This window comes from Chelonia mydas, chromosome 4 (assembly GCF_015237465.2).
Source record: "Chelonia mydas isolate rCheMyd1 chromosome 4, rCheMyd1.pri.v2, whole genome shotgun sequence".
NCBI lineage: Eukaryota > Metazoa > Chordata > Testudines > Cheloniidae > Chelonia > Chelonia mydas.
The window spans coordinates 68,627,497-68,643,006 of record NC_057852.1 but is presented as its reverse complement, the minus strand read 5'-3'; the positions used below and the strand labels follow the sequence as shown (position 1 = coordinate 68,643,006).

The 15,510-nt window shown below is 39.6% G+C and overlaps 1 protein-coding gene across 11 annotated transcripts in view; it reads left to right on the top strand.

Annotated features, from left to right (window-relative positions):
• Nucleotides 1-15,510, top strand: part of SPOCK3 (SPARC (osteonectin), cwcv and kazal like domains proteoglycan 3) — a 387,711-nt gene that overhangs the window by 198,840 nt on the left and 173,361 nt on the right. For all 11 annotated transcript variants that reach the window (XM_043545943.1, XM_043545939.1, XM_043545944.1 and 8 more), the window contains one exon: nt 11,291-11,405. In XM_043545943.1, the coding sequence (XP_043401878.1) occupies nt 11,291-11,405 (115 nt within the window). The remainder of the gene's footprint in view (nt 1-11,290; nt 11,406-15,510) is intronic.

Genomic DNA, 15,510 nt, shown 5'->3' with positions numbered 1-15,510 from the left:
AGATAGGGAATGGGAAAGCCCACTTTTCATTTTCTCTTCTCAAGTCTGGATTCAATTGTATAGTCAATATTCTTACATGTTGCTGATTGCTTCTGCTCAGAAAGTCAGTGGTCTTCATTTGAGTTGAAGCCTCTGTTGAGGAGTTTTGCAGAATGGCCATCTGGAACGTATTCAAGCTTCATTACCCACAGTGCATCTTCATCAGCTGGTACAGTATTTTAGCAGCAGTTGTTTAGGACAGTTCAGCAATGATGATAAAGACTAATTCTTATTTATTAAGTGCAGAAAAAGTATATAGCACTATATAGAGATTTAAAATGAAGACAGTCTTTGTCCCAAAGAGTTTATTATCTTAAAACATTTAGAATGATTTTATTTGAATAATCTTTCTTTGGCCTCAACTCTTAGTCCTTCAGGTTTTCTCCAAATTCTGCCATTTACTTCTGCTCTTTTTTCCTGCTAGCTTAATGTTACTGCTTATGTCAGACTTACGATCTGTTACTGGAAGAGTCACGTAATAGAGAAATAAATACTCTTACCTCCAAGCTTTTTCACATGATGTGGGAAAACAAGTACAGATACTCCCCCAAAATATACCATTAGTGTCTTAGACTAAAGGGGTCAGCGGCTAGGTGGGTCAAATTAGGCTAACCTCTTGGTTTTCGGTTTGAGAAGGTCACAGGTGGAAACAAGCAGAAGAAACAACATGAAGAGTATGTTCTTGGTTGGGGGTGGGGACGCAGAAGCTGCTGCTGCATTGGCTGTCACCACCTGTTTGATAGATCAATCAGAAAAAAAACCCTCATTGGTTATATTGGTTTCTCCTTATAGTTAAAATTAGCAGGTAAGGAAACACTGTATTTACCTCAGAATGCAACATCTTGTTGCAGTTAGAGCTGTGTGAACCCCCTCAGTTCAGTTCAAAAATGTGTTTGCCATTTTTTTCCTGTTACAATGGCTTCATATAGCATCAAAGGTCCAGAATTTCAAAAACATTAAGATGGAATGAAGTTGGTTTCCAACTTCTTATTTTATTGCAAACTAATTTAGGGGTTGTGTGATTTAGTGATTGTAAGAGGTGCAAGAAATCTCAATACTTTCACAGTGTGTTGGCCAAATAAATTCATAACTTATTTCTTCATAAACCAGAATCTACTAAAGTTCACTTTTACAAACTATGTTTTTATATGTTAAAAACTATTGGGACCTTGAACATGTATCTCATGCCTGGAGTGAATATTTATCTAGTTTGAGAAGGTGGTTCAATCCAATTTATTTTCATAGAATCAAAATTTTTGGTGAATTAATATTTTCAGCATGACTCCTTCCTTTCTTGTTTTATTCTGACGCCCTTCAGAGACTCCCTACTGCAGCCCTCCATAGCCTATTTGAAGCTTTTAAGTTGCTTTTGTACTTTAGCTAACCACATGGAGTGTCCATAGATTTTACCCTTTGAAAATGAAACAATTTCCTGATTTTGTGATTTAAAATTTCCCATTTAACATTGCATTAAGATTTATTTGTATTGAATTAGCAGTTTAAATACATTTCAAGTGCAGTGGAAGGTTTTATGCATAATATGACAGCAACATGGTACAGTTCTACTAACTTAGAAATAGGAAGAAATACTCCTAGCAGTGGATACCAAATGGTGTTCTCTGTTTTGTGTACAAATAACAAAACTTTAATTTTATGCTGACAATGAAGTCTGTTTCCTCATACATTCTGAAGGTGTGAGAACCACAAAGGAAATAATATTTGTCTTGGAAATTTAATGACTATCAGGAAGCAGTATTAATGATATTTATTTTATTTATTTATTTATTTCAGTTTATATGGCAAGTTTTAAGAAGTGCCTATCCAATACTTAGTCTTTTTGACAAAGGCTTAAATCAAACCATATCAAAACCATAAACATGTGACAGAGCCTATTGAGGCAGATTTATGGATATTTTTCAGGGCTGTAGAAATACATAGCAGCTAGAGTCTGTCGATATTTAGATATATTAATGTGTAGTTACATAAATGGGTTTTTTTCAGTCTGCATTGCAGAGTTCTTATATTATGGATTCCATCACTTTTTTACTTTTGTTTAGAGTGGGTTGCATAAGCTTCGTACAGTTGAATGTGTTAAGAAAGGTTCAGAATAAGAAAGTCATTTCAATGACTCGAAGCTATATTTAATCATATTTAGTACCACAAAATTGGCTGTCAAATCTCTAATTAACTATCAGACACTGGTTCTGGTTTCTGTGCTGCTCGCTTACTCAGCCTTATATTAACAACACCTGGCAGTTCAAACATACAAAGCTGCTCATATTGTAATTTAAAGTTTACTTTTGAATGTGAAGGCAGACAGGAACAATGTGAATTTGCTTTTAGTAAACTTGTATACATACATTCTTTACTAAACAAAAAAATCAGAGAAATGGAAAAACAAATGCACAGTCTTGTAGTTAAAGACTGTATCATAATGCATATGCACAAGACAGCCAAAGGAAGGTTGAACAGGCAACCATAGTTCTGGCATTTCCTAATTTGTGAGCACTTGACTTTGCAATCTTAATTTAATGTTCTTTTAATGTAGTTTTTAGTTTGTGTAATTTCCAAGGCTTTTTTAAAAAGCAAGCTTGAAAAAATAGATATTGACACTTACCATCCATATTACCTTCCAAGAGCTTCCTCAGCTGTTGCAATAACTACTCAGAGAAGCCTGAAAAATTAAAGCCTCAGTGACCCCCAGGCGAACTCCCAGTCAAACTCCCTCTGTTAGCCGCTCCGCTGTTCACCAGTTTGCATCTTCTGTCCAGTCCCAATAACCTGCCCCGTCCCAGCCCTCTTTGTCCCAGTTATGTTCTCTTTGCCTACTCTGGCCTAGTCTCCACTCTTTGGGCTTTTCATCCCAGTATCTTATTGAGCTAGTTCTAGACTCCCCCTTCCTCAGTTCCTTGTCCCAATCACACCCTTCCCTGACTACTTGTCCCAGTGTCTTTGTCTAGACAGCTCCTTTTTAGATGTCTTCCATCCACCCCCATTACCACTGCCATTTCCCTCTTGAGGTTTCCAGTCCTCTTGACCAGTGTCCCCCCCCCCCACCCAACGCATGCTCTCCACACAGTTCCTCATATGATTTCAGTGTTCCCTCCCCCTTATTTCTCTCACCAACTCCCTGTCTCCTAGCCCAAGTTGAAGCTTCCCTGGCTCCACCCCTTCAGTTACCAGTTCCAATTTCCCCAAGGCTGAGTTTCCCTGCCTAGCCCTTCCCAGCCTCCCTTACCATCTCCCAGTCCCAGTTTCCCTCTCTCTGCCACCTCCAGTCCCACTCTTGCCAGACTCGTTGTCCCAGATTACTAATTTCCATTCCCCCCAGTATGGCTCTTGTCCCCTCTGCATTTGAATCATGTGGCTTCCTTCTGAATGCTGCCTGGGTGTCAGCAGGGAGAGTCATTGAGAGCACAGGAGAGATAGTGCCCAGTCCCACTCTGGCCCAGAGCAGCCAGGATCTGCAGTTATAGGGAAAGTCCAGCCTCACCCCCTGAATTCTTGGCTGGGAGCACGTTCAGTTGCTCTGTGGGAATGGCACATATGCAGTCCAGTCACATTTAGGAGCTGTGAGGGACTGGAGCATGCTCACTAAAGATAGAATCTTTGGAGATTCTAGCTGCTAAACTCTTAAGTCTCTAGTGAGCATGTGCAAACTGAGATTTTTCAGAGGCTTATAACTTTACTGTATTTTCATGGGGGTGACAAAAGACACACAAAATGCCACCCCTTGCCAAAGAGTGAGTCCCTATTCTAAAGCACCGGGGTGCTTGAGTATCTCAAATAAGATTGCCAGAACTTTTTTTTATCATTCCAAAACGTATTTAACATATTTTTCCCTAGCCTCATTGTTGGTAATGTGTTTTGGCCAAAACATTCTAAAAGAGTTCACCCTGTGGCAGATACTGGGCATAGAAAATTTCAGAACAAATGGTCAAAGTTTTATATGCAACTTTAAATAGGGTCTTGTAATGGGAAATATTGGGCATCCTTAATAGGTACTGCTGCCAGCGCTCCCTTTATTATTGTCAAAAGCAAAAATGAAGGGTTTGTCTAATGTTGGAATCACCTTTGTCATAGCCCTTGCAGGGATATCAGGAAATTGGAGAACATATATAAAACACAAAAATTTATAAAATCATATTAATAGTACAGTACAATATACTCACATCCTATGAGTACTGTATTTTTATTATAATTAACTTAATGATGTTGAAAGTAAATCCTACTTGCCTTAAGTAGGCTAATACAAAATTTAATATGCTCAGAACAATCTGAAAAAAGGGAAATATTTCATATATCAGATATGACAATTTCATGTTTTTTAGGATTGTGTATATGGTAGGGATGAGGTACAAACTGTATTGAGTGAAATGGTAAATGACTCCCACTGCTCTGTTGTGTGGGACAACAGACCCAAGAGTTTGACAGCACATTCACATTTGAAAATGTGGAAGAAAGGAGTAAAGTGATGCATTGAATCAAAATATTTGAGGATTATTCTACTTCTAAGAGAAATATGAGATTTGAACAGCGATTCCTCAGTGTTCTCTCTCTCTCTCCCTCTGTCTCTCCCACACACGCACGAGCACACATGGCAGCCAAACTCATTTAGGGAGTTCCCAGTTCAGAATTTGGAGCAGAAAGGGGGCCCTAGCTCCATTTGCATATGAGTCCCACATTCCAAAAGCTGAGTGTAAATGTGCACCTAAATGTACACTTATCTGATTAGGTCACCTTCTTATACCTGACAACCAAGTGGTTAGAGCACTCAGGCAGGATATGAGAGACCTAGATTCAAATCCCCACTTTGTCTGATTCAGAGCAGAAAGTAGAAACCAGGTTTGCAACTGCTGAACTGTAAGATACTTTGGGGTAGGACACTGTCTAGGGCACTAGTGAGGTGGAAGAGCTGAGTTCAACCTCCCTCGAATCAGGCAGAGTATGGATTTTGAACCCAGGTCTCCCACATCTCTAATTACTCTTTTGAGTATATGACCACCACCATCACAATGATATACTTGGGGAGAAAAGCCTGACCTGGCATGGGAACCTACCTCCAGGAGACAGTCCATGGCTGAGAATCCCAAGTGAAGATAGGCCAGAGTTTGGGGCCTACTTCTCTTTGAGAGGGGTTTTTTTTCTATTGGCTAGTTTAGGCAGCTCCCTTCTCAGTTTGCTGCTTTCTGTGGATCACATTTTTAGGTGCCTTATTGTCCCCAGGCATTATATAGGGAGCCTGCTGGGTGGCAGGGCACCTAAAGCTAGGTGTTGCAGTGCTGAGCCTAAGTCCTCTTTCTTGATCTCTCACATTCATCATCCGATGAAGTGAGCTGTAGCTCACAAAAGCTCATGCTCAGATAAATTGGTTAGTCTCTAAGGTGCCACAAGTACTCTTTTTCTTTTTGCGAATACAGACTAACACGGCTGTTACTCTGAAACCTCTCATTCTGTGTCATTCATATTCCTCCATATGCAGTTATCTACTCAGAGGCTCCCTTTTCACCCCCTCTGTCCCACCCCCTCCACTTCAACATTAGTTCTTGAATTGCTTTGCTCCCTTACTTCCTCCATTCCTACTCTCAGGCTTCTTTTTCAATTAGGAAAAGAGGCCAAGATAAGTCAGGTTTAGCTACGTTGTGTTCGCTAACCCCAGCCTAATCTCCATGTCTTTTCCTGATCTAGGTAAAACCTCAAAGAAACAATAGTCTCTAGCCAACAATGCTTCTAGGCAGGAGAAGGTGTTACTAGCTCCAGCGACTTTGCTTGCTGGTCCCAGTGACTTCACTTACTCACTGGGAAATAGGTTTTTCAAGTGCTGTTCTTGCAATAGAAATGCCTATCTTGTACTGCATGTGTATGCTGAACACAATAAAAAGAAAAGGTACTTTTTTGTGCTGCTCACTCATAGATTTTTTTTCTAGTTTTAAATGTGGATACAGATAACTGGTTCAGGCAAAATTTCTTCCATCCTTTAAACCCAAAACTGCTTCCCCCCCCCCCCCCCAAGTTCTTATTAACCCTCCCACTCCAATCTTATTCCAGCTCCATGCCTCGGCATTTTAGCTGGTTCCTTTACCTAAAGGCCAGTAGCAAGGTCTCCTAATCTCTATCTATTAGGCTCTCTTGGTGGTCTTTTTAAATCTAAAACTGCACTGGGCATTCCTTTATGGTCCTAGTTCAGAGTGGCGGGGGAGGGGGAGTCATCCCCAGAACCATTAGAATATTGTGTGTTCTGGAAAATCTAAAACAGATGGACTAATTGGCTTAAATTTGAGTTAAATTTTACTGTTAAGTCACAAAGATGATTTTTGGGGTACCACTTATGAGTTCTATTTGAAGGTTATTTTTGAGGGTCAAATCTTTAGCTTGGAGATGGACAGTGCAAAAATACTTTGCTTAGTAAAGAAATGTGATTATCAAAGTTTGCCTTTCAGTTAATCATCTTGATGATAAAACAAAGCAGCAATTTGTACTTGTTGTTCAACTTGCAATAGAAAGAAAAATCACAAATTTGATTTCCAAGGGACTAGGTCCCTGTGATTTACTTCAGAAGGAACTATGACATATCTTGCTATACCTGCAATTTAAGCTGCATTTTGAGATTTAAATGTCTTCATTCGGGGATTACAATAATTAAGTCGCAATTGCTAAAAGAACACCATGTTTGAGTATTGTATTACCCAGACACCAACAGAACCTAGCCGGAGCATGAATGTCTTCTTCATTATCACTAAACCTGTAAGTTATCCTCAATGAATAAATGATGCCAAATCATTTCCAGCTATGCGAAATGCATAGAGAATAATAGGAATCCAATTGGGAGGCTTGTGTAGCTGGGCCAAACCAATTTCTTGGTTTTTTTTTTTGGTTTTTTTTTTATGCTTTGTGGTTCGGCTTGCTTGAGGACAGACCTATAGCCACCTTTATCTATTGATTTGTTACACTCTCCATCATAGTTTAGAGTGTAAACTTCACTCTAGATTGTGGTGCAATACATCTGTAATTAAAGTACCTTCATACGTTGTTTCAGTAGGCCTTACAAGAGGGAAAACATGGATGCCAAAAATCTACGAGGGATGAAAGTGCCTTAATGATCATTTACCATCACTTCTTTCTTTGTTAATTTTCTGACATGTGGCTTTGCTGTGTTTCCACACATGTTGAGGGTTTTTTTAATTCAAAGCTAAGTAAAGACATCTTGATTAAATTTGGAAGTGACATCAGTGTATCCCTACGTAAAGGCAATTTGGGGTGATTGGAATCTGAATTAATACTTTGAGAGCTAAATCCACAAAGTGTTGCAATGCCTAACTTTAGTTATTCTTCTGGCTAGTATGTCCACGTTCCTTTTGAGAATTCTATCTCCATTTTGGATTTGCAGCTATGAGCCATCTTTTGGAATTAGCTCTCACCTGGTCCAGGTGCTTTTCTTGCAAAAACCCAGGACAGTGGTGGTGCATCGTATGCTCCTCTGGTACCCTATAGTTGGGTAGTCAGAGCACTCACCTAGGATGTGGGACACCCAATTTCAACATCCTCTCCCACTCTACACACACCTGTTTTGAATCAGGTACTTGAAACCAAGTCTCCCACCTCCCATGTGAATGCCCTAACCACAGGGACTTCAGGGACTCTGGTGTGGGTCTCTGTCTCTCCTGTTGAAGCTGTTCCACTTTGTATGAAATTCTTAAATATTAATTGAAACAGGGACTGGACTCTGGATCTCCTAGGAGAGTGTGCTAACTACTGAGGTATATATATTATTCATTTATTCTCTCACTCACACTCACACCAATAAATGATTATTTATAAAAAGGCACCTACTGGGTAAGCAGCAGCTGAGCAGGGAATTTGAGTATCCACATTTTGTATTTAGGTGCCTGAAGTGGCAGTGAGGTGTCAAAATCCCTGTGTGGTTCTAAATGTATTTTTGGGTGGCAAGGTGATGGACTGAGAAGTACTGTGGGATGTTTGGGCAAGCACAAAGCGCTGTCTGACCTAGAGCAAGTAATGATGTAAAACAGTGTCTGCAAGTACAATGAACTCCACCTACAGTGGGCACTGCTTGCCCAGACACTTTGGATACAAGCCAAATATTTATATCACAATTTCTTTATGGCTTGGACTATCATTTAAACATATACAGAAGATATTTTTCCCATTTGTTTTCCTTATCCTAGTTTCATTTTGCAACATCTTCCTCCACCCAATGGCCTTATTCTTTATTTCTATTCCTCAGCATCGTCCCTTCACCGGCAAAGCTTGTTTACCTCACAGCTACATAGCTCTGTATTCTCACCTCTCTTTCTCTGCTGTGTTGATCAAGTGATTCTGCCCAGATATCTCCTCACACCCTACTTGCATTCTCTGCCATATCTCTCTCTCTGCAGTTGTGGTTAGATTTCCCTCTTCTACTGATGGCTTCACTTTTCCTCAAGGTAGCCACTTCAAGCGCACATTGAGTCTTAACTGGTTTGCAATGAATGCTGTCTCAAAGTTGTTGGAAAATCAGTTGATGATTCTGTGTAGTAGTAGCTACATGTGAACTAATTCAAGTAAATCAGTGTAAACATTTATTTTTGCATCAGTATGTTTTATTTTAATACTTTTTACAACTTTTTCTCCAAATCGTTTGTATTCTTCGATGTGGTTTATTTGTATCCAAATTGTGTACATTATACTCACTGTATTTCTACATGGCTCTTCAGTTTTGAGGATTTGATTGGACAATGATTTCTTCCACGTTGAATATGTGCCTGGATGCTATGATGATAAGCACCATCAAAATAAAGCTTCATGAACATTTTCTGATCCATTTTTTGTGTTTGTTCCCCAGTATCTGAAGAATTCTTGATTTAAAATAAGATATAGACATTAATGTATATTGATATGCTATAATTGGTGTCATTTTGATATGTTGCTGTATGTATATTAAAAACAAAATAACTTATTAAAAGATACAATAATACAAGATTGGATAAGACTGAACAATGAAGGGTGCATTAAATTGTTCATTCTTCCATTATGAATTTAATTGTAACAGATCAATCACCTTAAGGGAGCATCAACACTGAGAATTCCTTTTTTGTTTGTCTTTATAAATATTTAACTTGAGGGGCCAGTTCCTCTCTTGATGCAAAGTTAGTGCTATAGTTGCCACTTTTGCACTGCTAACAAAATAGCAAACCATGTGTGAGCTGGATTCCAGAAAAGCAGCTAACGTTCCTACTCTACTCCTGGGGGAATTCCGCACCACTGTGCATGCACAGAATGTATGTCCCCCACAGATTCCTTTTGCTTCCCTGCAGAAAAATGACTTTCTGACAGGGAAGCCACAAGAGCGGATATGTGACCCTCCCTAGCAGCATGTTTTGGGGGCCCAGAGCAGCCAGCAGAGAGGTAAATCACTGGCACAGGAGGCAGGTCTGGGAAGATTCAGCTGGTGGCTCCTTCCCTGTGCCGGGCTCAGCTGCTAGTTCCAGCTGGGCTGATGAGGACAGGACCACTTCCCTTGCATGGCGTTTGGGGCCAAGTCAGCCCCACCCCCAGATTTCTCCGCTGGCTGAAGGAAGCTCTGCAAACTCCCCCCCCTCCCCCCCCCCCCCGCTTCCTACACCCATCGCTTCTCATCTGGAGGGGGAGGGATCCCTGTACAGGGAGATGCTCCCCTATTCGCCCAACCCCCGTGCATCCAGATCCCCTCGTACCCAGACCCTCCTGCCAAGCCTCACCCCCATGCATTCAGAACCCCACCCTTATGAGCCCCACTCCCCCTGCACCTGGACCATCCAGACAAGCAATCTGCACCCAGATCCCCATCTCACCAAGAGCCAACCAACTGCATCTGGCTCCCCAACCCAATGAGCCCCACTCCCCCAGCATTTGGACCTCCCATTGAGCTCCCCAGACCCTCCTGACAAGGTCTACCCCCCCACACACCAAGATCCCTCCCTGCTGAGCCCCAACCACCTTCACTTTGACCCCCCCCCCCAGCTCCCCGCGGACTCCCATTACCATTGCACCCAGACCCCCCAACAAGCCCCTATGCATTCAGATTCCCCCCTGCACCTGGATCCCCCACTGAGCTACCAGCACCCAGATTGCCCCACACAGAACCCTCTTAACCCACACCTGAATCCCGCACACTAAGCTCTCCACACTTGAATCCTACCTTCTTGAGCCTGCGCGCGCACACCCGATGCACCTGGCACAGAGGGGTAGGGTCCTGGGGTGTTTCTGGGACAAGCCCAGTCCTTGCGCTGTGTCAGGGCTCATCGCTGAGCCCTTTTCCTGGGGGAAGCTGCACAGTGATCTCCCACCTCTGTGCGGCCAGTGGCGTGTGCGCTCCAATGCCATGCTGGATTCTCCACGTTTATTTGACAAACAAAATTTACAGAATTTTAAAATATTGTGTGCAGAACTTCTATATTTTTGGTGCAGAATTTTTAATTTTTTGGTGCAAAATGCCCTCAGGAGTACCATTCACCCTACTCTGCATAGTACAAAAGAGAAGGTAAGGCCTGAGCCTTCACGTTCCTCTGAATTATATTCAGCTCTACCTCCCCATTTAATAATTCACATCTTTGGTAGGCTAGTGGGGTGTCCTATGGTATTCCTTCAGAAATACCTTCTGATGTGATTTCCCTGCTGTCTTTTTGCTTGCGGCTACTTGTTTTAAAAGTCTACTTAGCAGTCAGTGCTGGCGTCTATAAACCTTCATAGGTCTAAATATCATATGAATTTCCACTTGTGTGTGCTGGTAAGCTAGGGAGGAGGGGAGGTTATTTAGGATTTTTAAATATGTTGTAAAACATGCTTAATTTCACACACTTTTTAAAAAAAATCCTGAGAATCTGCTTTTCTCTTTAAGTGAAAGTTGAAAAAGTTGCACAGCCCAAGTTTGTGTGTCATTGATTGTGCTGTTTTGCTTTGTTCTGCTATTGAAAGTGTTGAAACAGTGTTGTGACTTGATACAATCTGATAAATTAACTGAATTATAATAAGTATTTTAAAATAAATGAGAACAAGTAGGAAAGTCAGTTAACAAAGAATGATTCTATTTAAATAGTTAGAACATTGATTTGGTTTATTATTATTTAAATGACGGTAGCATCTAGGAGTCCCAGTTGAGAATCAAGGCTCCATTGTACAAGGCGCTGAACAAGCAAACATGTTAAATAGCTAATTTACTGCAGGATATTTACTAAAGAAAGGTTTTAAAATATTTTTCTACAATTGTTTTTAGCTTTAGACCCTGCTAAAGATCCATGCTTAAAGATGAAATGTAGTCGCCATAAGGTATGCATTGCTCAAGACCAGCAGACTGCTGTTTGCATTAGTCATCGGAGACTTACACACAGGTAAATGATTTAAAGTAAATGTTATTGATTAGTTTACTGTCTTCACCACTAAGGACTACAACCTGTAAACAAACTGTAAATATTGTAGTTTCTCTGCAACATACTGTATAGGGGGAAATTGAGATGAAGATTTTTTTTAATAGTTATGCACTGATTAATTACTCTGATCGTTGCATATTTGTACATGGTGTGTTATAGGATGTACACATGTAGATAGAGTAAGCTGCTGATATAACTACTGCTACGTTCAAGGAAATAGCGTTTATACCAATTGCAACAAAAACAATTATCCCAGGAGATAATCTTCCACTGCTGTGATTTCATCTTTTTTTTTTAAATCTCTTTAGAATTCCCAGTGTTCTTCCCTTCCAAAGGCTACATTATTATACTATTGTTATACTATTGTGCACACATTTGTCTGACTGTACTTGGATAAGGTAAATCCCAACATTTATTTGGTGTAACTTTTTTGCTTAGGTGTAATATTCACCCCCAGGTTTTTTTGATGTAGTATCATTTGAGTTCTATACCAGTTACGCACAATGAGCAAATGTGTGGTACAGTTTGCATAGGATCAGAACGTGGACTATTTTCCCCCTTTTACTTCTCTTTTGGGAACATATTTAATGTTTTAGCTGTGAAATATTAAAATGTATTTTGTAAGAAGAGCAAACTATTGTACATAGGCCCCAATTTAGCAAAGCACTTGAGTATGTGTTGAACTCCTATTAACTTTAATGGGCCTTAACAACCTGCTTAAAACTAAACATGCTGAAGTGCTGAGTTTGGGGCCATAATGATGAAAATGTTTAACCAGTAACATAATAATATTTCTTGGCTGGTGAAAACTATATTTAAGGGGAAAGTATCAAGTGTTTGAGGTAGAGCAGTTATAAACCTATATTCGTTAAGGAATGTTCTCAATTTCCTAATATCTAATCATGCTGAAATATACGCATCTATAGCTGATCAAAGAAACAAGTTAGTATTTTTTGTGATGTAAAAAGTAATGTTTTAGACTGTGCAGCCACAATTATTTAACAAAAACTATTTGTAGGGTTATGCTTTTGACATTAACCAATGATGGTGTAAAATTAGAGATTTTGGTATTCAGATTATAGAAATTGAAAGAGTTCTTGTCAAATCACTTTGCTAATTTCAGTTGCATTCAAACCATTGGGGGAAAATATCAAGGCTGGGATTAGGGTTGCCAGATGCAAAAGGACAAAATAATTGTGAGAAAATATGTTTATATTTCTAAGAGGGTGTTACATAAAAGAAAAAAAAATAATAAATAAAAAAAACTATGTGAAGTAGATGCTGAAAAGTCCTGAAGACTAGCTGCAATTGCCTACAGTATTTGCATAAATATTTTTTTCCATCTTGAATAAATATTTGTAAAAGGCCTTCTTTCCCCATTGCCCTTGATCTAGTACAGGAAGGTGGGCTTTGGTTTTCGAAATGCTGTCTGAATATAATCAAAACTCCATTGTGTGAATTTTTAGGATGGTAGAAAGTCAGTAGTTAGAACTAAAAACCAGGAAACTTATGTGAACTATTCAGTATTAAGCCAGATCTGTGCACGGAGGGGACCCAACATGCTTGGATCTACCCTTCCTCCCAGAACAGTGGGATAGCCCTTTCTGTCATGGTGCATTCTCTTCCTGAAGAGGTGCTTTCCATGCAATTTGTGGCCTGACCAGGGTGCAAGTGGTGGGAAGGAAGAACAAAATATATTGTCCTTTTTCCATTAGGTGAGAAAGGTAATACAGCATTGGGCTCCATCATTCTTTATTTATTTGTCTTTATGTATAATACATTGTCCCTTCTTTTGAGCATTCGACACATCTGCTCACTGGGACAGCAGTACATAAGTTAGGAGGAGGGAGGAAAGGCAGGGCACTAATGGGGGCCAGCCTCTGTGCAGACGTCTGAGGACCAAGCAGGTTTTTGAGTAAGACCCATAGCTTTTTTTCCCAGCAATGTTGTATGGATGGAACATCGGAGAATATATCCTTGCAAAATTTCATCCTTAAGAACCTCCACTCATGTTTTATTCCTCACAGGTAGGATTGTTTTCCGCCACAGTCAAGGCCAAGATGATCTATTTCTCTTGTAAAATCTGTGTAGGGGATTCTGGAGAATTAATTCTCCTGGGGAAAATCCACACAAAGATCCACTCAGATCTTCCCATTAGAGCACATTAGCTCTAGTTTCCGCACTGCCAGTTTCCACTGGCTGTTCCAGGAACTATTCCCACTCGTTCAGGGGAGTTGTACAGGAAAAACAAGGCAGCCCTGGGTTGTACTCCTCCCTCCCCACACCCACAGTGTTCTATGGGGCTAGATGGGTGACAATGTGTATGGTTCCCCCTGTCCCCAACCCAGACTCACCCAATCTCTGACTCTCCCCAGCACAGTTCCTGGGCTGTGTGAAGAAGCCTCTATAAAATGCGGGGGGCATGGTGCTACTAAGGTGTCGATACTCCTCTGTGCATGTGGAAGTATGGAGATCTGTGTCATGGATGCCCTTTAAGTGAAGATCTAATAGGGTGGGATTTGGTCCAAAATGTGTATTTGTCTGTCTTATCTCACTGAAATGCATTGGGCTACTTGTATAGGAGAGGATATCTCACCTAATTAAAGGTTACTGGATTGGAGCCTTTAAGTAATAGTGAGAGAGTGAATAAATAGGGGAAAATATGGCATTACAAATTTTCTTGTGATTTTATCTTTTAAAGTTTATTTTCATTTAAATCTACATATGTGAATTCAACGTTGTGTGAAAGTGTGGTTGTTGCCTTATTTATATATAGCCAAATTATACATAACTTTATATTGCATGGATTTAAGGATGTTGTGAAGTATAACTTTGTTTGAGATCATTTTAATTATAATACCTTAAATGACATATTAACAAATTAATTGTGATATGTTTTATCAAAAATAATGTAGCTAGTATGAGACTTCACTCTGCAACAGATCCCTGATAGAGAAGTGCGAGAAGACAAAATGTTAATTATTGATTTTTATTGATTAGAAAATGAAAATTGAGATTTCGTGGTGTCAAAAATAATAAACATTATTACTTCTCCAGAAGTAAAAACACTTTTTAATGCGTTGAGTTTGTATTTTCTGACATAATACATAGGAACCCAGTACTCCTCTCTAACCTGTATCACTACAGAATGTGCTTTCATTCTTCATTCTTGTGATACTTTTAATTGGAAACAGGGTCAAATGATGTATGTAAAAATATTTTTAAAATACTTGCTCTGTGTTAGGGACAAGACTTCCAAAATTGATTTGACCAATATAATAAACTTTCATTTTCTCCTATAATAAATGCATGCATTCATTCAATGTTTTAGGAGTCTTATTCAGTTGCTCATAATTTTCTGTCAGGCTTGTTCTTGTGATACGTTGATATGACACATACACATTAGCTGATTCGCCTCTTCAGAATGGACTTAGACTGTGTACATCATCATTAATTGCATCAATGAAAAATTCATGTCATTCTTTTTCTTTTGTTTTTGTTAAGTAGTTGCCAATGTAGGAATCATATTTGCATTACTCATAGAACGTAATTTACACATAGACCTGATCTGCCTGTCATCATTTGCTTTGGAGGACATCTTTTATTTTCTATCCTTTATTGTTGTTTACTGATACCTTGTTCTCTGATGGAGAAGGCTTTAGAGATGGAGAAAACAGATTCAGCAATTCATCTTTTACAGGTGGAGTAAAGGCATTCTGATCAGAAAATCACCAAAAGAAATCTGAAGAGTGCTAAACATGTACATAATTTTAAGCACAAGTATTGCCATTAGTTTCAATAGGCTTACTACAGAAAACTGCAATTTCAAGCTCTTCCATTAAAATTCTTTGGTGGATTGGAGCCCAAATACATATTTATCAAAGTAAAAATATTTAAACTCAGCTTGTAGGCAGAAAAGGAGGAAAAATATCTCAACAGCATCTTCCCCTACTTTGAAAAATTTCCCTTTTGTTTTTATCTCATATGTGTTCGGCTACAGGAGACATTTTACAAATGAGGGCACATTCAGTTAAAACCTTATCATTGTAAAGACCATTCTAAGCTT